Source organism: Plasmodium knowlesi (genome assembly GCF_000006355.2).
Source record: "Plasmodium knowlesi strain H genome assembly, chromosome: 12".
NCBI classification, from domain to species: Eukaryota; Apicomplexa; class Aconoidasida; order Haemosporida; family Plasmodiidae; genus Plasmodium; species Plasmodium knowlesi.
Genome location: NC_011913.2, coordinates 1,779,336 through 1,803,463, shown reverse-complemented (window position 1 = coordinate 1,803,463; position 24,128 = coordinate 1,779,336). Strand labels below are relative to the sequence as shown.

Sequence of the window (24,128 nt, the reverse complement as noted above, 5' to 3'; positions counted from 1 at the left end):
TTTACAAACATTACGAATTGTTCGTTTTTTCGTTTCCCCTTAAGTTCTCATATTCGGCCTTTTTTCTCTTGGAATAATTTTCCGCCTCCCTGTAGAGAAGTGAGGGTGTAGAGGATGAACTACCAAAAAGGAGCAGCTGCGGGAACCTCAAAGAGGGCAGCACTCCCGCTACCTTCCTCGCTCTTCTTTGAGTGCACACAAACACATGTATGCATGTAGACAGAAAAATGGTATTACTTTATAAAGCACATTATCCTGTTCACAAAATTGTTATTGCCGATGTTTTGCTTTATGAATGTCTTCTCGTTGGTGAACGGCTCATTTTTTTGCAGCTCGTAAAAAATTAGCAAGAACTTGGTTATCTCGTAGGACTACGGGGAAGAATCATTGAAGTGGTGGAGCGATGATGCAGTGATATAACAATGTGGCAACGTAATGAAGAGAAGACGCAAAACATAAAAAAAAAAAAAAAAAATGCACTCCTTCACCAGCGCAGCGCATTATATGATATCAGGGGGTCCCTTTTATTTCCACCCTCTATGGTAGACCCTCACGCAGGGCAGTGTGCATATATAGGAACTCTCTCTCTAACGACCCATCTCTTACATTTCTAAAACAGCAGAGCAGATTCATGATGCATTTGAGACGAATGAGGATCCTGGTGCGAAGCGAATTGTTAATGTCGGCAAGGCCACATAACTTACTCTTGAGCGCGTCCATATTCTTGTTGCTTTTGAACGTGCTATATATCCCTTTACTAATATTTATATATTCCTTGGAAATAATGAGATCGTTTATTTGTAACTTTTCCAATAACAACAAAATGATGTTGTTAAAATATGGGTAAGGAATGTTGACCTTTTTTGGTACCTCGATATGATAGGATATAATCCAGTAGAGACGAAAGTACCTCTTGGCTAAATAAATGCCAACCATATTTTCCAAAGTTTTAATTATATTATATTGAAGATATTCATTCTTGGAATTGGTGTTATTTTGTGCCTTTTTCTTTCCTTTTCTTTTTTTTTTTTTTTTTTTAAATAAAAATGATTTATTTCGATAATGACCATCATTATTATTCATATCCAAAACAGTTTCCTTTTTCATAAAAAATTTATAAAGTTGGAAATTCTTTTTAAGAAATTTTAATACCTTTTTCACACTTATACGTCTTTTCTTATATAACGTACTTATATCTATATTTCTCCTTTCGTAAATATTTATTACGTATTTCCACATATTTTTTATATTTTCTATTTGTCTTTTGACTGATATTTTGTGTATGTTGGTGATTTTAACAAACTCATTCGTGTACTTTGAAATGTTATTAATGCTCTTATATTTTATAATTTCCTTCTCCAAATTGAAGTCAATGTTGTAATAATTTTTTATCAATTTCAGCGCTTTATTTTTGCTTATGGGGATATAAAAATTGGAAAAGCGCAGATCCAAATTGGTCAAATGGTGGGACAAAATGTTAAAAATGTAAAACTGCTGTTTTATGTATAAACATAAAAAATTGTCAAATAAAATGTTGCTCCCTATGTAATCGCTTTCCTTATGTTCCGTGTTAAACATATTCATAATTCTGTTTTTTACAAAAAAAACATTGTCTTTGTATTTTTCTTTAATCGCATTTTCGATCTCCTTATTAATCACATGGTCCCTCTTTTCCTTGTTCCTTGTTTTCCCCTCTACATCGTCGCCCTTGCCGTCGCCGTCAACATCAGCATCGCCATCGCCCGCGTTGTTCAACTCGTTCTTTCTTTTGATTAAGTCAGCGTAGAAGTTGTTCTGTAGCATGCACAGCACTTCGAATTCTGCGGAGTGGACAAAAAAAAAAAAAAAGGGGTAGACCACGTGGGAATATTTTCATTTTCTCTACCTTTTTTTCGTGTCAATAAAAAAGTGTCTTTCTAGCACGGCGCGCTCCCCTCGCCTTTTACCATTGTGCCCGCGGAGCCACAGGTCAAAGATCCCGAAATTTATTTCAGTAATATTCGGCGAAAAAAGTGGTATTTCAAATCCCGTGATGTCCATCTTATTTCGGCTTCTCTCCTCATATTCCTGCCTTAACACACGCACAAAAAAAAAAAAAAAAAAAAAAAAAAACGGTTATTCCTTCCTTTTACTCACTGAGCATGTTGCGCTTGTTCGTCATTTTTCCCTTTCCTTATCCAACCTTTGCTGCACACAAAAATGCGCAAGCACTTTACCACTGTTTTTTTCGTATATTTCTGCCATTCATCTGTTACATCATATATAAATTAACTCATTCGTGCCTTTAAATAATATTAATTTTCGCCATTAAAAAGGTCACACGCGCGGACACGTATGCAGAAGTATTTGCATATATATGTTCACGTTTTTAAAAAAGAAAAAAAAAAAAAAAAGCATGCAAGTTCTTTTCACTTTTGTACACAAATCTGGACTAAAAAAAAAAAAAAAAAAAGGGAAACGGGGAGGAAATTCAGAAAAGAAAGTGTTTACACAATTTCCTTTCCCTCTTTCCTTTATATTTATTTTAAAAAACGTCACACGTACTTATACAATTGTACGTATGCAAATTCAAACTTGTGCTCATTTGGTGGAAGGGCTTCAAGGAGTAGCAGAATTTCGCACGCAAAAATATCTCCAAAGATTACCCATCTACGAATTGGCGCAACAAAATGGCACTGATAAATCATGTAGTATCAAACTGAGCAGCGCCAACCCAAGCAGGGCAATCCGCCCATCGCCTAACGACAGTGTAACAAAACAAATTCACAAAAGGTGCAAAATTATAAAATGCGCAAGAATGGGGTAGCGCCAAATAGGGAAGAAAAAGCGAATTCAAAAAAAAAAAAAAAAAAAAAAAAAATGCCATCAGATCACCCTTCGCCACTGTCGCAGGAAGCTTATATAAAACTGCAAAGCGAGTAAATTAAACAGAATAGGTGGAGAGGGGGGAGGTTCCCTCCCAAGGGATATTACATAAACAAAACAAACCCATGGGCACACACTAAAAATGGCAGAAAATATCATTTTTATTAACATTTTCGCGGCCATATTGCGGATCATTTTCATTACAGTTGTCGGCATAATTTAAAGATTCCTTGTTGTAGCCTTCCTGAGAGTTAGGAGCATTCCCCCCGATTGATTGGATGTCCTCGTTGCTCGTGTACACATATTCACCATTAGGGCTACCATATACATCGTCTTCACGTGTCACATTTCTGCTCACGTTTTCATAATCATTTTTGTAATAACCGTCATTGTGATTTATGTCCACGACATCCCCATCGGGATGATTTGCAAATTCCTCATTTGTGTAATTGTTCACATGCCCGCCATGTTCATTTTGTTCTTCATAATGATTCTGCTTGGTATATCTCTCCTGCCGCTCTTCGCCAAACTGTGAGTTTATCCCTCCCGCGTGCAAATCGTCATTTGTGGTGTACACTTCCCCATAAGCACCGACGCTGTAATGATCATGCTGACCACTGTTGGGCTGAACATCCAACTTTTCGTGAACGTTAAAGGTCTCCTCACTAGTCACGGTATCCTTCCTACTAAAATTTTCACAACTATTATAGCTATCATATTTGTACAAATTAAAAAGATCCTCCTGTTCCTCTGGGTGTCCATCCCACGTGATGTTACGTACTCCGTGTTTTATTTTGCCTTGTTCCGTTTTTCTGCTTTCCCTATACGAAAAGGTAGTCCCATTAGCATCTCCACGTTCTCTGTGGTAAGTTGTACCCTTGTGCATATTACCATTTGTACCACACTTGTTGATGATACTAATCTTACACTTCCCTTCATTAGGCGTCTTGTAAGTACTGCCATCAACCCGTTTGCCAAATTTTCTACCAGAAGCAAACTGCTCGATATCCACTTCTTCACTTTTCAGTTGGTGCATATAACTCATACTACTTATTTGCTCCTTCACAAATACAGCGTTACAATTGTTCCTGAGGTGAACCAAAATGTACATATTGACTTCTTCATACCTACTCAGATAAGGAAAACAACCCCCCGATTTCAATATCGCATGTTTAGCATACGGGTACGCATTTTTCATATCTTCATTTAGGCTATCTGCATACGTATTATTTAATGTCTGCAGAATGGTGATATTCTTATCGTTGATTTGAATCCTGTCAATAATTTCCGACGACAGTTGTAAACTTATTCTTCCCCCTAAGTCTGCAGAAGGTATTAAATCCACTTCGTTGCTCATGAACTCTAGTGAATTTTTTTCCTTCAAATCTATATTCACATAATTTATATAAATATAATTTTCCAATATAATTTTTTTTAATAATACATGCGGGAGAAAGCTATATAATTTCCCGTAGACATTTCTGAACGCTGCAACTGCAGCAAAGTCATCTGTCCTTCTGTAGGAATTGCACAGAATTAAAGACTCCACTTTGGACGGGTACAATTTTGCATACAATTGTATTAGGTATCCACCCAAATCGGAGGCAAAAAAATGTGCCTTCTTTATATTTAAATATTCTAATATGTTACACATATTTTTTATCCAATCCTTTAGGTAATTATAACATGGGTATTGAAAGGATATAACTCGGAACCCTAAGTTTGCCAATGCGTCTAGTTGGTAAAAATAACACCCAGCTGTCCCACATATCCCATGTAGAAAAATCACTATGTTTTCATTTCTGCTATTTATGTCGTAGTAGGACCACACCAGGTCGCTCTTCGGCATGGACAACTTCTTCAGGGGGTGCTGTGAGCAGAAGCTCTTGTACGCCTCATGCATTGATGCTTTTGGCGACTCCATGGTGGGCTTATCCAACTGTTCAAGTGAGATCAAATTGGCCTGTTACAACGTTATGCGTTTGAACAAAAAAGAAGGGGCACAATAACAACGACCGGGTTAAGCACTCACATCAGTGCACAACACACGTTGAAGGATCTGTGTACCTATGCATGCGCATCCCTGTTAAAATGTCCCCCTACAAATGATAAAGCAACTTTTGTATGGGGCAATCGCCTAGCACATAGGTATATCCCATGCCCCTTTCTTCCTGTGAGAATATTGCCCACTTTCCGTATCTCCCTCAATGCGCCCTCAACCGGAGCCAATATCTATCTGCACTTCTTCAATCAGGACGTGCAAGCGCGGGGAAGTCAAGCGGCATGAAGAACTGCTCCGCACGCTTAAAACTTAGTGTATATATAAGTATATATATATATATATATATATATATAGATACCCCCACCTATGCAGGTATCTGTTCGCTTCCTTATTTACCACAAACCTAGCGGCAATGATTCACGTGTACGCGACTTCGTTCTCAGATGTATGGGTTCACGAATGGGAACAATTCACGCCACCACAATTCTGATCCAGTTCCGCAGTATAGTCAAAAAAGGGGGGCGCTAAAAAAAAGTATTACCTATATTGGGTTTAAAAAAAAAGGGGGCAAATAAATACACATGCATTTAAACGTGTTCATATTGCATATATACATACTGATGTATCATTACGGGCAACACTCGTACCATGTAGGCGAAAACGCGTGTAACAACGCTTCTGTTCGATCGCTCATTTTGCAGTTTGGAACACCATTTAGAGGTACCATTAGCCGTGATTAAAAATTTTATGAAAAATGGAACGTCAATAAAAACGAAAAATCAAAGTAGAAAAAATGCAGTTTCTAGTTATGTATACATGTTGCCAGAGGTATATTTCCTCATGCAAATTTTTTTTTTTTTTTTTTTTTTTTTTTTTTTAAGCGTGTATAATTTATATACATGCTAACTTGTTGCCTCTCCCTTGTACCTTTCAAAGCGTCCCATGTAGACTGGCTTCCTTCCCCCTTGAACTTGGAAAAGCGATTCCTCATCAAGACGTGAGGCGGGGTTTACCTCGTGAACTATAAGTTACAAATCATGGGTCACCTCTCTGCAACGAGTTCCCATGTCGCGCTTACTTTGTTTAACTCGCCCACGTCTTTCCTTCACTCTGTTGCGGTTGCTAATAATAGGATGGAGTAACGCCAATTCGAATTTTACTTTTCGTGTTGGTGAATTTAGAAAAATATGTGCTTCGGGTTTTCGAAAAAAGTCCTGCGCATTTATGTACAATATATTCATTTGCAACAAAGGATGATGCGATTTCCCCTCCACACACACGCGGAGAGAATAATATGACATGTAATAAAAATGGGAAACGCTTAAAGAAAATGTTTTGGCGACTTATCAAATGTTGCTATGATAACGGTACGGGGATCAGTATGCGATGAAGAAAAATTCTAATGAAAATTGTGTGTTCATTTTGTGTTTTGTCTTTGTTATATTTTGCCACTATTATATGTATATATATATATATATATATATATATATATATATATATATATATATATATATGTATTTTTTTTTTTAACGTTTCATTAAGAAGGCTGCGTATGCGCGCAAAAAGTGTTTATGTATCTGCTATGCGCATTTGCGTGAATAATATGCGCATACGTTTATATCTCCACATATGCATATATATATGCGCATGGGTGAGCACACGTCTCAGTCATCCCCGTCGCCCTCTGCGGTAATATACGGCTGTTTATCTTGGGCAGCCTCGTCATTTCTCACATCTCGTTGGGGCATTCCTGCGTTCACTCTTTACAAGTGGGCGAAAAAAACAAATTGCTCACCTTTAAAACATGCAGACACGCCAAAAGGGGAAAAGAAAGAAGAAGAAAAAATGTGAAAAAAAAAAAAAACAAAAAATATATGCGTATATGTACACACAAATGCGCATCTTCGAAAGTGTTCACGTCTGCTTTGATATTTCACCTTCGTTACTGATGTGCTAGAACATAATATGGGAAGAACGTCTTTTCCGTTTTAAGCGTTTTTTTTTTTTTTTTTTTTTTTTTCGTCCAAAAATGTTTATGGTGTAAGCCTTTCAAACTCCATATATTTCGCCTTGTAGAAAATACAGTACTTTGCCTTTTTTTTTTTTTTTTTTTTTTTTTATTTATTTGTTAAAAAATGAAGTTATGTTCATATTGCAACATGCATGATTCTTACCACACTTTTCCACCTTTTTGATTAAAAATGCTTAATTTGGTTCAAAAAAAAAAAAAAGAGCGAAACTTTTGCAGTATAATTTCCCCTTAAAAGGTTAACACTCTGTTTTTGCTTCCCCCTTTTTCTTCATTTTTTATTCTTATTAAATATGTCCAAAAAAACGCAAATCGTTATGGCAATATATATATACACATGATTGTCTGTTATTTTGTTTTCTCTCTATTCTGACAAAAACTACGAATTCAAGGCAAGGAGGCATCACTTCCCCCCTACAAAGCAGAAACAAGCTCCCTTTCAACGAGAGCTTTTGCAATTTCACACGGAAAACATAATAAGCTGTTACATGATAAAACTGAAAAATTAAAAAGTTGCAAAATTATATTTTGTAAAGTGACCCCTCTTTGTAAGGGTCCCCTTTCTTGAAATTCACCACACCTCCTCTCTTCCGGAAGGAAATAATCTCCTTAATGCATGTCACCTTGGAGGTGCTCAAATTGGGGTCTTTTTACCCGCTACCACGAAAACGGGCGTGAATGAGGAATGGGTTGCGCAGAAAGAGGCAATCTTTCCCATATGTAGAAACAGCACACAAAAACGAGAAACGCGGAATCGATATAAACAAACATCGCTTGGGGTTCAATCGAAATTGAAGACAATAACTCCAAGTTCAAGCGTACATTGACTGCGCATGTGTCCGTAGCATGTTAGAAGCTAAACAGAGATAGATAAAGCTAAAAAGAACAAATGGGAAAGTGTCCCCTACACATTAATCACAGACCACGTTGAAATTTCATTCGAAAAGGAAAAAAGGGCACGTAAACACTTTCCTCTCTTTTTAAAACATTAAAGTGTTCATAGAGAAAATCAGCTATTTTGAATCTACATATGTGAATATACATTTTTTCCATCATGATAAGGCACTCTCAAAATTGACAACGACATGCGCGCTGACACTGAGTGGTAAGGGGAATATATCATAAGCCCCAATTTGTTTGCTTCATAAATGTACTGTTAATTATTTCGCAAATCGGGATGGTTAATAACGCAGACAGAAAGGGGTATTATCGCAAAGTGCATAAGTAAGAAAAACGTCCTTAAATTTGTGAAAATTTCCTATGCGTACAGATTTAGGAATAGCATTCTTCTTTCTTTTCCCCCGCCGCCCCCCCCTATATATATTTTTCCGATTTCGTATAGGCTATAATTTATCTACACTTTTGCAACGTTTAATAATATTTCCCTTGTTAGGTCCTCCACTTGTAGTTCATTTTATTTGTTTCGGTTTCTTTGTTGGTACTGCTTCATTTGCTAGGTTAGCTCCCATTGGGCATTAACCCTCATACAGGTGTAATTTTTTTTTTTTTTTTTTTTCCTTTTTTTTTTCTCTTCATCGTTGCCGTCATCGTACTACTTCCCTTGCCCCCTGATTGATGTCACCTTTTGTGCTCCTTTCGAAAGGCGCAAAAAAGGTGCTGAATAGAACATGAAAGGCAAAAATTGAATAGGCAACGGAACAATCCGAAAGCATGTTCAGGGGAAGGAGTAAAAGCTTCACCCATTTATGTCCCTTCCGCTGAACATATAAAGCAAAAGATGGAAGAGGTACGCAAAAGGGTGGAACGAGCAAAGGAAAAAATTAAACAAATTGGTAGAGAAATTCACCAATTTGATTTAAAAAAAAGTGTAGAGAAATTTTTCCTCGAAAATGGAAAAGAAAAGCAACTCAGTGATATGTTATTCTTGGTACAATATTCACTCAAGTATAAAAATGTGTGCAAATGGCCAAATTACAATGATCTCTTAGTAATCAATTATAACATAAATGATCATTTCAAATCAATGCTTCAAAAAAATGGGCGATTTGTTCAACAATATAAAAACGGCACACCTGATGGAGGGACAGATAGCACAACAACCATGAGCCGAGACCGAGAAACCGCACTCGGGAGTAGCGACAAGAGCGCCACAATAAATCACAACGTTGAAGGAAACGCTCCCCAGACAGCACAGAAGGAAATAGATGCTAACTCGCAGAATGGCATGGCAAGCAATATTAAAAATTCGCGCAGTAGCGAAGATAGAGAAGAACAAATTTTCCCTGATGGAACACATTTAACAAAAGGCGAACTTCCACACAACTTCCTTCCTGATAACTCCGTGCCAAAATCGCTCACGTCGAAGGAATTCACCCCGCAAAGCACTCCCCCTGAAAACAGTGCAAGGAGAAAAAAGGAAAACAAATTTGTTACCTACTTTAATGAAGACATAAGTCCTTACGACAAAATAAAGTTGCAAATTTTTATGTACTTTGTGTTGAACAATTATAGAGTTAAAATTTTAGTGGACGCATTATCTGCGCTAAATCGCCCAATTAATGTTATATACATAAATTGTCCTAATAATAAAGAGCAGAAGAGGACATTTTTTGAAAAGGTGGCTAGCTTCTTTACTCCCCAGTACAAACTGGGTGATGTTTTCGTGAATAATAAAAATAATTATGTACCAAAGAGCAAAGAAAATTGCTCATGTTCGGAATTGTCCCCCATTAGATATAGTAATAATCCAACAACTTCCTCTTCCAAGGATGGAAATTCAAATTACGTAGGTGGTTACAACCCTATAAACAACACTATTTGGATTTGTTCAAATAATATTAAAAATTATTATAAGCTCAAATATATACTAACGCATGAACTTATACATGCCTTTGATTTTGCAAGGGCAAATATAGACATGTACAATTGCCACCATATTGCTTGCTCAGAAATAAGAGCCTATAATATGAGCAATCAGTGCAGTTATTTTAACAGCAAATATTTTTCCCCCGATCATGATGTCTTTACTAATTTTAAAACACCCTCAATTAGAGCTACACCTAAGAATAAATGCATATATAATAATGTGTATTCATCTCTCAACCAGTACAAGCCTTGTACCAACAACACACATCAGTACATAAATGAAGTATTTGAGAAATGCCTACACGATTATTGGCCCTTCATGTGCTCACCTGAACAGGATAGCAAATACAAGCCCTCCAAGATTTTTAAGAAGGATTTCTGAGCACCACACAGGGGAATTATATGCCTTAACACGTGTGCATATTCGGATGCGTACTATTCCACACATGTGCGTTTTTACCCTGGTAATTATAGTCATCAATTAGGCAAATGCAATAATTAAACATGCTACCCCTCCACCTATGCACACAAACACAACTTCCAAACCGTTTGTACCTATTTTTTTTTTCGTGAATTCGTATATATAATTAATCAAAGTGATACTTAAAATTAATCAAAAGGAAACGGCCTTTTTTTTTTTTTTTTTTTTTTTTTTTTTTTTTTTTTCCTGTATTTGTGAAATTCCTCTTGTGCTGTTTGTTGTTTCGATCTCGAATCATCTTAAAAGGTAGCAGTTGGAGGAACCATACCCGCCGACATGACATTTCCTCAACGTTCATGTCTTCCACGCATTCCTTACAAATTTGTACTCCTGATCACACAAACTTATCTTCCGAAGCGACGAATATTCATATGGGTACCACCCTTTTGACAAAAAAAAGGTGTTTAAATGATCTGATAATTTACAAAAAAAAAAAAAAAAACAAAAAAAGGAATGCCTTCTACATTAATTCAGCAGGGGTGTACACAAAATGTAGTAAATCCCAGTATGATAACGTGTTCAAATATTAAACCGCTTACTGTGCCCACGCGAGGGCGTTGAAGCGAAATATATATATATATATACTGCTGGCAGTGGTTGAGCCCAAATGATAGGGTAAATAAATGTGCACCTTTAGGGATATGCACACACCTGTATGCAATGCGTACGTGCGAAGAAGAGCTGTACAGTGGTTACCCCCTATATTCTTTTTTTTTTTTTTTTTTTGTGTTCATTCTTTTTCACTTAACCCATTTTAATTGCAACGCATACTAATACCATTAATTGTCGCCTTGTCATCCTTAGCTCTCCTTCTGCGTATAGTAATTTTCGCTCTGCTTTGCTTTATTTTTAACAACTTCTGTGTTCTTTTCCGTGGCAGTTATTTCCTGCTCCGGTGCCTCTTCCTGTTTCTCTTCCACCTTATCGCTCTCTAAATAATCAGTAATGTTATCCTCGACCTGTTCGTCTAGGATGCTATCCTCAATTAACGATAGCTCTGCATCAATTTCATTTTCATCCAACTCTAGGGGTATATCATAAGAGGAAGACAAAATTTCTCCAATTTCTTTTGCCTCTTCCATATAATCAAAGAGGTCGTCCTGCAATTTTTCTATTTTCCCAATATTTACTTTTTTCATATTTTTTTTCATAATTTTGCTTGTGCTCTCCAGGGCCTTACATGTATCAATTGACATTTGCACATTATCATTTGCATATTTTATTTGGTCTATATTGAATTGAATTCCCAGTGTATTTTCTTTGTTACTTTCATACGTTTTTTTTCTCTTAATGATGATAGCAGCTTTGTTTCTTAAGTTGTTAATTGCATGCTGATTGACTGGATTCTTTTTTTTTTCTTCCTCAATTTTTTGCTTAATGATGTTTAGCTCCTTGTTATATTTGTCGATATTATCATCAATGCTTTTTACGCTCTTCTCCAGGTTTCCTGCAACGTGATGTGCGTGTGTTCGTATGCAGGAGGCATGTTACTTTGCCGTACTTCTAGACATGCGGTGTTGTGTCCACGTACCGCACGTTTAGATGATTAATAAAAAAAAAAAAAAAGAAGGGGGAGACAAACATATGGATGCTTAAAGGCAGCACACCCTACATGGTGTTTTCCTTTTTCCTTTTTTTTTTTTTTTTTTTTTTTTTGTGTGCCCATAAAGCGTTATTACCATATGCTTCGTCCAACGTGTGCTCCTTCTTAGGCCTGAAAAATCTGGGAGGGAAAAAATTGTTCAGATAAAGAGATAAACCAAGTGGGGCAAAATAGAGCAAAATGGGGCGGTGTGCAACAAAATGAAATTTGGCCAATCCACACGGGTACATCACAACTGCCATGCAATAGCATAAATATATACACACGACAAAGCATCCGTCGCGCCCCCTTCTTGGGTCGGTGAACCCCCCCATCCTTACTTCATGTTTGCTTGTCTGTTTAGTAAAAATGTTTCAAAGAAGCGCGATTTCTTATCCCGTTGACTTAAATTTATTTGTCCGATGAGCTGAACAATTTTGCAATATCTCCTTCCCTAACTATTTGTGTTGTTGCAAAATTGTGCGTTCTCCACGTATGTCCCCCGGTACTGCTAAAACATGTGGATGATCGGGCACGAGTATTTATTTACGTATATGTCCTGACATGCGTTTATTTATTTATTTATTTTTTTTTTCCAACGATTTTGCTTTTTACGATGCGATTATTTTTTGTATTCCGTTCGTCCCAATTTTATCTTTTTTTTTTTTTATTTTTTTTTTCCTTCACATACGATCAGCCCCTTCCCGTGGGTACAGTACAATCATACATGAAAAAAAAATATATATATTTATGTGATCATTTTGCTGAAAAGCAGTACTTTTTCGAGTAGCATTTCCACTCCCTGAAAATGCTGATTTTGTTTCAGTAAAAATGTACCCAAAATTATGCTATTTATGGTGAAAGAAATTCCCATAAAATTATATACAAAATTTGGGTTGAATAATCCAGTTGTAAAGACTGTGTGAGGAACCCCATCCCGCTCACAGCTTAACATTTTAAGATAATTTTTTTTGCGGCTCCCCCTCTTTTTTTTTTTTTTTTTTTTTTTTTTTTGCTACATATTACGTAAAGAACTTACCTTGTGGGATGCTAATCCACCTGCCACATTAACTAGCTTACGTGAGAGGACATATTATGACAAAAGCTTAACAGGTTGGGAAATAGTTCATTCCCTTTGGAACAGTAAAAAAAAAAAAAAAAATAGGGAAAAAATGGTTACTGCTATAAAGGGAGTTTTAGTGAAATGCGACGAGCCAACGATGCAAATAATTCTTCTCATGAATGAAGGCAAAAATTTCTTGATAGAGAAAATCAGTGACACAGTTTGCTTGTGCAAAGAAAATGTATACGACTTTTTGGAAAAAGAAGTGATAAGACAGTTGGAGTACACAGAAAGGCACGAAACGGAAGAATAATGCGGAAATTATTTCAATTTCGACGTTGTCTTTTTTTTTTTTTTTTTTTTTTTTTTTACTTCGGAGGGGAATATATGATGCCAAAGCGTACTCTGAAAAATGGCCATTCGTTCATAAAGACTTTGCATCTTTTCAGTTAAACGTTATGTGCCTTTTTCAGAGAAATGGCATTTTGCTAAGAGGACAATGCCCAATCCTGTGTGCATGTGTTTTGTAAATGAATATACATACGTGGAAAGCAAAGGTGTAACCTTTTTTTATGTGCTTGTATGATTTTCTCCTTTTTACTAGCAATTAACTTTTAAAAAATGAAAAATTATCTGACAATAGGACATTGCATAAAGTGCGCAATTTGCACAAATGGGAAGAATTAATACATGCATATCAGCTTCAAAAAAAAAACACATCATCTTGAAGTAATGGCACATCCTATTCGAATAAGGGCGCCCATGGAATGAAACAAATCAGTAAGTATTGTTAATTCTGTAGCTTATGTCATCGATCAACCACATAAACGACTTTAGTAAGCCCTTTCCCGAAAAAGCGCTGCACTCATTTATGCACCAGTGGCGATCAATGTTCATTTCGTTTAGCTTCAAAATCTGCGACGCGAATTGTTCAAAGGGCGCATGGGTATGTGTACCTCTATATGCACAGAAGTAGTGCAATCGAGAATTGCTACCAATTATACCTTAAACGAATATTCCTCAAAAAGGAGAAATCACGGAGCTGCGTTTAACCGCGCAATGTATAATGACATGCACATATATCATTGCATGTGTGTGTTCGCTCGGTTCTCCCGAGGCAACTAACCAAAAAAATTTACACAACTGTACAAAGCTTACCTGAACGATTTGCTCCACTTTTAAAGAGTTCTCTATGTCCACCTTGTTAGATAAAATCAGTAAGGAGCATCCGTATAGTCTCTCCTCCTTTAAAATTTGCTTCAACTCATATGAACACAATTGGATTCTGAACAAATCAGAGCTATCGATGACATAAATAATGCCATCTACATTCTCGTAATAATTTTTCCAAAAGTGCCTAATACTTTTCTGTCCCCCTATATCCCATATATTAATAAGGTGTTTATCAAACTGCAACGTCTCAATGGTAAATCCGAACGTGGGACTTACCTTATAAATGTCTTCCCCTAATAATCTCTTCACGATTGTAGTTTTTCCCGCGTTGTCCAACCCTAGTATGATTATCCTTAAGTTTTTTTGCTTTTCTTTTATTTTCTTAAGAATTTTCAGGAGCACCATTTTGGCGCATTCCCTGGGGGGAGGGGGATTCCTTAAAATCGACTTGGCGAATGCTTCAGCGTAAGTATATATACATATATGTACATACTTATATACACACCTGCGTGCAGCCTGCACATGTATACGGACAGAAGCATGTCCCCATTCACTCACTTCGGATAACAATTTGCATTCGAAACGAGTGTCAGTAATGTCATCATCCTTTGTCTCCCTAATGTTTCTTTTGCGTGCATTTTTTATGCCTCTCTTTTGTTTACTTATCGGCTCGCGAAATGGAAAAGTGATTATAATAAGCTTCTATATTGATAAACTGAATCACGCACACCATTCTGATATTACAATTTAATCATCCTTAAGGGTGTAATAAAATTAAGAAAAAAAATGCTTGGTCATATGGAAGCCAAGCCAACTTTAAAAATCGCCTAAATTTTAATGCCTTTCCCCCATTGGCATATGCACGCAAAATGCAAATAACCGCACTGGTCAAAATAGCTGGTATTATATTTGCCCTCTTTCTTAATTTAATTCAGCTTAATTGTTGAAAAAAAAAAAAATTATAATAATAATAAATAAATAACGTCGGTGTTGGCTTCATAGTACAAACACATTTGTGCATTCATGAAGTAGGAAAATGGGATGGTAAAATTTACAGGTAATGGAAAAAATTCCATCGAATTGATATCAACGTGTCATGGAAAGATGAAGAAAAAAAAAAAAAAAAAAAAAAAAGTAAATTTCCAACCAAATAGCACTAGTATCTCAAAAAAAAGCAAAAAAAAAAAAAAAAAAGGAATGTCCTACTGTGAAAATTAAAAACATAAAGGCATGTTATTCAAAACACCAATGTGTAGTGCCTCGCAAAATGCAGATCCAGGGCATACACAATAACTCCTTTCGTTAAGGGCGATTAAAATATTTCTTCAAATTCTTCCATAAAAGTTAAGTTTATTAAATTATTCATTTCATTTAAATCTGTTAAAAAGGGAAGTAGAAAAAAGGAAAAAAAGAGATTCATATTAATGTGAAATTCTTCTTCTGTTACAGCGTCGAACTTGTAAAATTGTACAAAGCGGATAACTTTACAAACTGTTTAATTATCGTAAACACATAACTCCTTTTCTTCGCTTCTACGTTTCTCACATATTATGTAGAACAGAGGCATCCACACCTTATATGGATATATCCATTATGGTAGTATGCCTCTTAACACGTTATCATGTGCAAGGGAAGGGGGAAGTAGTGTTGTCCCCCTTTTTCTTTATATTCTTTTGCTTACTTAAAGAATTTCCTCCATTCTGTACGTAAACTATATCACTTATAGTATCATCTTTGTTCACCTAAAAATGAGGAGAAGTGCAGTACAACTCGCATGTGCAAGTAAGGAAGCAAAAGCATTCATGGGACACTCTCCCAAACGCGCCTAAATGGATTATTTTTTTGCCTCCTCCTTACCTTCCCTAAAACTTCGACATATTGATCTAACGTGCCTTCCCCTTGATTTTCACTCAAAAAGCATTTTACTTCTTCATCTGAGGAGTATTCCACATTAAGGAAAAAACATCAACTGTTAAACGACGGAACCATCGTGTATGCACACATATTTATACATAGACACGGAATGTATCCACTCAGTTCGGAGCAGATTTGCTAGCGCATCTACAAATGAACAGACATATACACATGCTTATGCGCGCACGGTCTGATCATATCACGTTTGTAGAGCTCTCCCTTACTATCGCACGTTTGCAGAGTCAGCTCCCCTCCTTCCTTCTTTAAAACCTTGCCCAGTATTCGCACATTCTTGTTGTAAAATTTGTTCAGGTATTTTTTGTTGACTCTCCTATCAGTTTGGTAAAAAAAAAAAAAAAAAAAAAAAAAAAAAAAAAAAAAAAAAAGGTGCTATGAAAGACTCCCATAAATACTCACGTGCATGACTGAATATATATATATATGTATATATGTATAGGTAGGTATGTGCCCAAGTGGGGTGATGTAAATTTGTGCTGGAAGGATAGGGTCGATCATGGTCCCAATTGTCCATATGCCTCCTGCTTACGGCGCTATGAACTGTTCCATTTGGAAGTACAAGGGAAAGGTGTATTTCTTACGCTTGTTAGTAAAACTTTAAGAGTAGGTTTGCGCAAAGGCATACAAAATATATTAGGGGATTTTCCCTCCTTGATGTGCCGCCCTTATGCCAGGGTTGCCAAATTATACGTCCCTTCGACGTAGTAAAGTTCGCCTTAACGTTAAAATGAGAAGTCACTATTTGGAGAATTATAAAAAGAGTATACCTCTTCCCTTTAAAGATGAACGATGGGAAAATAGAAATTTTATCGAAGAAAAAATTGCTGTTCGTAAAACACGTAATTTTTTTGGGGGGCGGATTATCTGCGGGTGGAAGAAACCGATGCGAAATTAACAAATTTTATCGTATTAAACAAAAAAAAAAAAAAAAAAAAAAGAGAGAGAGAGAGAGAAAGGAATAAATTTATAAAAAGGGGCGTTTTTATTATCTGCACTTGTGATGTGTACTGAGCTAGTTGAGTCATGATAGGCTTTATTACATGCGCGAGCACGTTGGACCTGACACGCATATGTGCATACGCTTCACTTTCGACAAGTTTGCTTACATGGTAAAATTACGTGCACATTGAAAAGACAAATTTGTGAAAATAGGGCGAGAGAAAAATGTTTGACAAATTGCAAAGCGATACGTAAAAAATATATGGCATAGGCGCACATATACACATGCATAAACATGTATGCTTTTCTTTCTTTTTTTTTTTCCCCCCCCCCCCTCCTTTTTTTCATGCACAAACGTACCGCTCAATTGAGCAGCCATTAGTTAAGTTCCAAAAGAGGAATGCTTTACACTTTTTCAAAAAAAGTGAAAAAAAAACGGATAGAGCGGGGAATGATACATTGTTATGTAGAAGGAAGTACACGTCCCTGGGAATATATAGAAGGCCCATGTACCACATAGTTATATGGACCCCCCCCTTTCTTGGAAGACCAACACTTACAAAAAGATTATGATGCACATATGCGATATAGAAGACGAGTAATAAAAATATGTGCGTTTTTTTTTTTTTTTCGCGTCTACGTAAGAGCACATGGAAGGGTAAAAATGATGCCACTGGCAGATGACCAATTGACCAACGCTAAGGAATATGTTCCATCGCAGAAGGAACTCAAATTAGAGAATTCCAAATTAGCACCTATTGCAGAAGAATGTAAAGTATTTTCACACCTTCCCCATGTACAAGTCACTTTTGAACATCGCGATACTTAAAAAAGGCCTCCCTATCAAATATCTTTTGCTCATCCGATAGGGTATAATTTCTTGATATCTTCCCGCCCTTCTTATGATTCGGCGGTTTAGTAATCATACCCAGGTTTTTCTTCCGCATGAGCATTTTGTTCTTCTCCTTCTTATATTTGCTTTCCTGCTTCTCTGCATATCTCACCATGACATCTACCTTTTTAACTGGGCCGGTTATTTCGGTGGGGACCCTCTTGCGTGTCATTTTTTTAAGCCACTTGTTATATTTGGAGTTAATATAATTCCAACTGTTCTTCTTCTTATCATAAATGGTGGAGTTGTTGCTTAACTTAAAATAATCGGTTGCCAAATCAACAGGAACGTGAACAATGTCCGTGGTTCTTTTTTTACCAAATAATTTTAATTTCTTCGTTCCTTTGATAATGGTGCTTCTGGTTTTTAAGCCAATGTAATGTTTCTTCACATGCGTGTTTTCTCTATTTGTGGAGGATGCACCCTGCGGGGAGGCTAGATCATCGGCAGAGCCACTACATATAGGTGAGTTCTTTTCCACACGGGTTTTGTCCCCTTGTGAAGCAGAACGAATGATGGTGTGCGTTTCCCCCTTTTGTAAATTTTTGCCTTGTCCAGGTGTGCCTGAACTGGTTTGAATGTCTAAATTTTCTAGTTGCCTACTTCTATACATCTTGTAGGCATCTGATTTTATTTTTTCGTATATTTGATGCGTGCCTTTATCCTTCATGTTAAACGTGTAATTGGAGAGGATGTCACCATTCTGTGAGGCTGCTTTACTCCTCTTTAATCCACTTGCATAATCCTCAGGGGCATACGTATCTTCCTCCTCCAACAGAATGTTATCCTTAACCTTGGAATAATCCTCCCGTTTAAACTGTTCGCTCCATGATTTGTTTTTGTTTTCTCCAAATAAATTATCCATTTTTACATTTTCGCATTGGTGGTACTCATATTTGTTCTTCCTTTTTTCATCCGATAAGAGTAGACTGTCCAAAAGGAGTTCCTTCTCTAGTTCCATAGAGTCGATACTACTCAGTAAAGAGATATTCGAATAATCATCAGTTTTGTTTTTATGCTCATTACTCTCGGGATCTTCCAAATCGTTTGTACTATATCTTGCGTTATTATCAAGCACCCATTTGTCCATATCCCATGTCTCTTCCGATATCGTTTCGTTGCTCCTTATGTCGGTTTTCTCATTTTCATTTCCGTCAATCTTTTCGCTGATTCCTACATCAGACATTTCCCATGGGGGTAAATCTACAATAACATGCTTATTACTAGATTTATCGTCAATGGTTTCTCCCTCTAAGTGTTTCTTCTCCATATCACCTTCCAATTGTTCTTTCCTTGACTCCAATCCTTTCTTGTATTTCCTTTGTTTATTTTGCATATAAGTGGTCCCCTTAATGTAATGACTCTGTGTGTTTTTCACGCAGAATTGTTCTTCATCAGTTATCTGCCTTGAGGATGGGTCCACCGAATTCTCATTTTTGTGACACAGTTTACCACATTTTTCAATCACATCGTCAATAATGTTTAAGTCATTGTCGTCAAACTCTTCACGACAATGACGCAGAAACTTTTCCTGCAGCGTGTTTATTATGCGCTTCATGTGGAAACCCATGTATTTATTAAAGGGTGTATCTACAACCGCTTTGTTTAATTTTTTCCACCTATTTAATGCTTCCGAAATGGTGTCATCACTGAGTAGTATATCCTTTGATAGTGTTTCACCTACGTTAAGAGTTCTATTTTTACTTTTTGTGCTGCTACCATCTGAAGTATTTCCCGTGGAGCGGTTAAACTGATCGTCTACTGTGCCGCTAATGCGGTTAATATCGCTAAGGTCGTTATTAGCATGGCCATTGACGCCTACAGCCAACTTCTTCAACCTCTTTTGTTCGATCAAGTCGTTGATCTTCATCACGATGTTATTTTTAACGATGGTTTTGTTTAGCTGGTACCTGGCAATTTCCTTGCGCAGTTCATTCAAATTCTGTCTTTTCAGCGAACTTAAGGGAATAATTGGGGCCTCCAAATTTTTAAAGCAGGCAATTTCCTCGTTCGCGATTTGAATTTTTACGGCTAAGTCTTTCGTATTCAGTAAGTCACATTTGCTAAAGACTATCTGATATTTAATATTATACCGGTCAAAAAAATGGAGCAATTCTTTATCACTTGTTTTTAGTCCAACTCTACAATCAATGAGAACAAAAACTTTTTTTAAATTTTTTCTGTTTTTCAAATAAAATAAGGTAAATTCATTCCACTGTAGCCGTAATTCTTCCTTACTATGGGCAAATCCATATCCGGGCAAATCAACTAGACATAACAAGCAAGGTTTAGCAATTTTATAAAAATGTATTTCTTTTGTGCATCCTGGTAATTTACTCACTTTGGCTTTATTTGTTCTCCCACACAATTCGTTAATTAGTGTAGATTTTCCACTATTTGATCTACCTATAAAGGCTATTTCTGGATATTTTGGTAAAGGTAACTCACTCACTTGAATAGCCGTTTTATATAATATCATTCTTGGCTTTAACTGGTCTAAAAATATGGGCGCAAAATTCGGTCGCTTTTCCTTCAGGTATTTCCTTTGCACCTTATTCAATGGTTTTCCCAACATTTTCCTTTTTAACTGTTCATATATATTTACATCTATTTTTGTGTTCCTCTCCCTTTGTCTTCTGCTTATGCCGTTGGGGCTTCCTGCCTCTCCATCCACTCCGTTCGCATCGTTCCTTACACGATTAACCATATTGTTTCTCACATCGTTTCCCACACTCTTGCTCACCTGTTCTGCCCTCAGTTTGGCGCGTAGGCTGGCGTACCTTCGAAAGATTTGGCCTAGTAGCTGCATTTTCGCCTTGCCAAGCGGGGTGCCTGGCGTTACCTTTGGCGCAATGTTCGGCGGAGAGATTCTCGGTATTCTCAGCGCCGGTCATACTAGCCATTCATCATTGAACGGGCACGTTGGTGCGTCCCCGATGTGGGCATTCGCGTGAGCATTCGCGTAAGCCTTCCTCTGTAGGGGTATGCCTCTACATGTTGTACGCGCGCGTATCTAACGCCTTACGCATATCGTCCGCTTTTAGAAAAGAGAAAAAAAACTTTCCTTATCTACACTGACTTAAAAATGGAATCTTCTTCATATTCATTTGGGTGCCTTTCTTCAAAAACGTTGCTAGATCGTGGGTGAAAAATTACGACGCTTTTTTTTTCTTTTTCTTTTTTTTTTTTCAAAGCAGGAATAAAAAACGGCAACAACACAAACCCATATACACACGTTAACCCCGGTGCAATTAATTGCCTCAAAAAAAAAAAAAAAATAGCCTTTTTATTTCAACTTTCCAATCAAGTGACTTTCTTTTTTTTTTTTACCTGGCAGAGTTGTCATCTTTTATACTTTTCAATGTTGCTTTTTCCATTGTAGGGGAAAATGGCTATTCATGTAAGCAGATAAAATTTCCGGTTGGGGAACTTAGCTTCCTTTACTCCCCCCGATCCCCTTCTCACGACATGCGTACATTATCCACATGCGTGACACCTTATACAATTTATTATTTTGTGCTTTTTTTTTTTTTTTTTTTTTTTTTTTGCATTATTTTTTAGTTTAACTGTTATGAAAAAAAATTATATAAAGGGCACAATTCGAAGGAGTGTTATTTTTGTGAATACGCGTAAAGGTGGTTTTCTACATAAACACAACCGTATGATCATGTGCATATGCATATGCATATGTGGATGCGCAGGAAGTGATGAAGTGAAAAAAAAAGTGGAGCGATGGATGAAGACCGCCCTTTTGGTCTGCCCTCACCCGTTCGCTCACTGACGCTACGAATAAATATCCCCCTCTCCACCTTTCAACCGTTACCACAGAGTACCATTGCACATGCATAGGATACACACAAAAATCGGGCACTATCAGAAGGCCTCTACGAAATTGTTCCCTCTTCCAAGGGGCAAATGATTTCTCCTTTGGATGAGAGCCACTTAGTATCTTTATAATATGCTACACCATTTTTGACGAGCAAATGTGGCTGGATGTGAAAAAAGGGATTCTTGTCCTTATCAGAGCTTAAGGTTTTATCTGGTAATTTATTCACGTCCATGTTTTCACAAATAATTCTCTCCCCAACCTTCACTCCAGATGGGGGGGCAAGTAGTTCTATTTGTTCACCAAAAGATGCGCATAAAACCATACCATGACTTTTCCTTCCCCTCAAGGACTTTTCCTTCAAATTGGCTAACACTAAAACATATTTATGTAGTAAATCTTCTGAATTTTTCTTAAGTCTTAACCCACTGCAAATGTCCCTGGATTTTTCTTCCCCAACATTTATCTTCAAACAGTACAGCGTATCCGCATCTGGGTGAATTTCTACTTCCTCCACATATCCTACGATAATATTTAATCTGGTAATATCGTCCAGGCTTTTTGGTTCCTCTACTTTTTTTTTCTGATTATTCTTATTTTGTGCATTATTTTTCTTTTTACTCTTTTCATTTTGTACATTTTGTACATTTTGTCCATTCTGTCCATTTTCTGCATTTTCTCCATTTGCATTTTTAACATTCTTGTCATCCTTCTGTTGTCCAGCGCCTGCATTATTAGCTCGCTCACTTGGGTTCACTACATTTTTACTATTTAGAAAAGTTTCCAGGCTGTCCCTCACTTCCAACTTTTTCAGTGTAGTGAAATTCCCCACTAGGGTTTCTTGAATGTGCAAAAACCATCTATATATGTGTGAAAATTCGACTCTCTCCTTGGGGGGCATTTCACTTAACAGTTTATAAACAGAGCAGAAATAAAAAATGTCCACTATGGATGCATGCCTATTCGAGACAATATAGGATTTTTCACACAACAAATCATTCAAATGTTTCATGTCTAGCTGTTTTAGTGTAAATTTGTCACTAGCCAAATGGAAAATGAATTCTTCATTTTCGCTCACTTTGCCTTCATCTTCGTTAAACAATTCGTTGTAGCAGTTGTATATATCGATAATCGCGTAAAGCGTGCAAAACAGCTCCTTGTACTGTTTCTCCTTATACTCGAAAGAAATTTTCTACAAAGGGAAGAACATACCGTGGTAGGGATGAACGATGGACAAATGGAATAACCTTTTTGCGTAAAAATAACACAGAGAGGTAAGGCACACTTGCACGTGCTCATCTTTAAACACTTAAACGGTAACATGCAACACATGTAAGAATATAAGTGCAGACATTTATGGCATAAAAAAAAATTATCCTTCCAAGTGAGAACATGGTGTCATTACAAATGGCTACGACGTTCTCTTTGCCCATTCGCGATGCACCTGCCCTCACTGCGCTCAGCATCTACGTATAAGAACAATGTGGCCTATATACCCCCCCCATGTGCATGTTCATATTTTTACCTTTTCGTGTCGAACTTCGGGAAATGCTACTTTTTCATTATCTTTGATGACAACCGCTTTAATAAAGTCAAGGACCAATTTCAGAATATCCGATTTTACATCGTCCTGCACTAACGTTAAAACACACATCTTCCTCGACAAATATTTTACGTTCTTTCTAATGGGGGTTGTGTTGTTATATCTGATGGAGTTGCTGATTTTGTGAATTCTTTTACGGCTATGTAATGTTATATTCTTTTCAGGTTAGTAATTTTGCTTGGCGAATTAGCACATTTGCTTCGTGGAGCCCCTGTCAAATATATACATGCATAACTTTGCGCTCTATGCGCGTTGCGAACTTTCCTTCTACTTTTTCGAGTTTTATCAGTGAAAGCTAGCCGCTTTGGTTTCGTTCGACAGCTTGTGTCAATTGGTCAAAGCGGTTATTTGTTTCTTCTGTTCGTTACCTCCTTTTTGTTCGCTTGTTCATTCGTACATGTACTTTTGTGCCTTTGTACATTTTTTTTTTTTTTTTTTTTTTTTTTTTTTTTTTTTTTGGCAAGCTGCTATTCACGCTATACTTGAAATATACGAGATTTGTAAGGGTGGAACTTCTTTTCTATGTTTTTTTTTTTTTCTCTTTTTTTTTTTTATTATTTATCTTACATGGGACGACAACCCAAATTAATTTACAACCTATACATTCCTCATTGAACAAAATGAAGCGCGAAAAAAATATATTATTATGTACGGGATATAGGCGTAAGGAAAGGCGTCTACGCGGGAAAGAATAAACTCGTGCATACATTATACTTACACGTTGCTTTCTTATGGACCTCCCCCCCTTCCTCCTTAAAAGATTATGTGCCAATTTTTTAATTTCTACAAATTTTGAAAGCTCTTAAAATGATATATGTTCTGAAAGAAGGGAAAATTGAAGGGAAATAAAAAAAAAAAACACTACAGAAAGGCAGCCATATCGTCGTTCAGTTGGAAAGGGACTTACAAAAACAG

At 36.8% G+C, this 24,128-nt stretch overlaps 9 protein-coding genes across 9 annotated transcripts; 2 read left to right on the top strand and 7 right to left on the bottom strand.

Annotated features, from left to right (window-relative positions):
• Positions 1 to 10: 10 nt before the first annotated feature.
• On the bottom strand, positions 11 to 2,040 carry PKNH_1240800 (conserved Plasmodium protein, unknown function; the record flags this gene model as incomplete). Its single annotated transcript, XM_002260422.2, has 4 exons — positions 11 to 89; positions 238 to 371; positions 607 to 1,820; positions 1,947 to 2,040. 4 exons carry the CDS (start codon positions 2,038 to 2,040, stop codon positions 11 to 13), a joined length of 1,521 nt encoding a protein of 506 aa, XP_002260458.2.
• A 961-nt stretch (positions 2,041 to 3,001) lies between these two features.
• Positions 3,002 to 4,789, bottom strand: PKNH_1240700 (conserved Plasmodium protein, unknown function; the record flags this gene model as incomplete). Its single annotated transcript, XM_002260421.1, has 1 exon — positions 3,002 to 4,789. The coding sequence occupies one exon, from the start codon at positions 4,787 to 4,789 to the stop codon at positions 3,002 to 3,004; it is 1,788 nt and encodes a 595-aa protein (XP_002260457.1).
• Positions 4,790 to 8,634: 3,845 nt separating this feature from the next.
• Positions 8,635 to 10,104, top strand: PKNH_1240600 (mitochondrial inner membrane protease ATP23, putative; the record flags this gene model as incomplete). The annotated part of the gene is made up of 1 exon (XM_002260420.1): positions 8,635 to 10,104. One exon carries the CDS (start codon positions 8,635 to 8,637, stop codon positions 10,102 to 10,104), a length of 1,470 nt encoding a protein of 489 aa, XP_002260456.1.
• Positions 10,105 to 11,003: 899 nt separating this feature from the next.
• Positions 11,004 to 12,131, bottom strand: PKNH_1240500 (vacuolar protein sorting-associated protein 60, putative; the record flags this gene model as incomplete). The annotated part of the gene is made up of 3 exons (XM_002260419.1): positions 11,004 to 11,650; positions 11,883 to 11,926; positions 12,127 to 12,131. The coding sequence occupies 3 exons, from the start codon at positions 12,129 to 12,131 to the stop codon at positions 11,004 to 11,006; spliced, it is 696 nt and encodes a 231-aa protein (XP_002260455.1).
• An 826-nt stretch (positions 12,132 to 12,957) lies between these two features.
• On the top strand, positions 12,958 to 13,161 carry PKNH_1240400 (RNA polymerase II transcription factor B subunit 5, putative; the record flags this gene model as incomplete). Its single annotated transcript, XM_002260418.1, has 1 exon — positions 12,958 to 13,161. The coding sequence occupies one exon, from the start codon at positions 12,958 to 12,960 to the stop codon at positions 13,159 to 13,161; it is 204 nt and encodes a 67-aa protein (XP_002260454.1).
• Positions 13,162 to 13,625: 464 nt separating this feature from the next.
• On the bottom strand, positions 13,626 to 14,426 carry PKNH_1240300 (ADP-ribosylation factor, putative; the record flags this gene model as incomplete). The annotated part of the gene is made up of 2 exons (XM_002260417.1): positions 13,626 to 13,763; positions 14,007 to 14,426. 2 exons carry the CDS (start codon positions 14,424 to 14,426, stop codon positions 13,626 to 13,628), a joined length of 558 nt encoding a protein of 185 aa, XP_002260453.1.
• Positions 14,427 to 15,333: 907 nt separating this feature from the next.
• On the bottom strand, positions 15,334 to 16,502 carry PKNH_1240200 (replication factor A protein 3, putative; the record flags this gene model as incomplete). The annotated part of the gene is made up of 5 exons (XM_002260416.1): positions 15,334 to 15,398; positions 15,703 to 15,763; positions 15,879 to 15,955; positions 16,160 to 16,266; positions 16,483 to 16,502. 5 exons carry the CDS (start codon positions 16,500 to 16,502, stop codon positions 15,334 to 15,336), a joined length of 330 nt encoding a protein of 109 aa, XP_002260452.1.
• A 1,193-nt stretch (positions 16,503 to 17,695) lies between these two features.
• On the bottom strand, positions 17,696 to 20,593 carry PKNH_1240100 (GTP-binding protein, putative; the record flags this gene model as incomplete). Its single annotated transcript, XM_002260415.1, has 1 exon — positions 17,696 to 20,593. The coding sequence occupies one exon, from the start codon at positions 20,591 to 20,593 to the stop codon at positions 17,696 to 17,698; it is 2,898 nt and encodes a 965-aa protein (XP_002260451.1).
• A 1,075-nt stretch (positions 20,594 to 21,668) lies between these two features.
• Positions 21,669 to 23,264, bottom strand: PKNH_1240000 (tRNA import protein tRIP, putative; the record flags this gene model as incomplete). The annotated part of the gene is made up of 2 exons (XM_002260414.1): positions 21,669 to 22,802; positions 23,136 to 23,264. The coding sequence occupies 2 exons, from the start codon at positions 23,262 to 23,264 to the stop codon at positions 21,669 to 21,671; spliced, it is 1,263 nt and encodes a 420-aa protein (XP_002260450.1).
• Between the last annotated feature and the right edge of the window lie 864 nt (positions 23,265 to 24,128).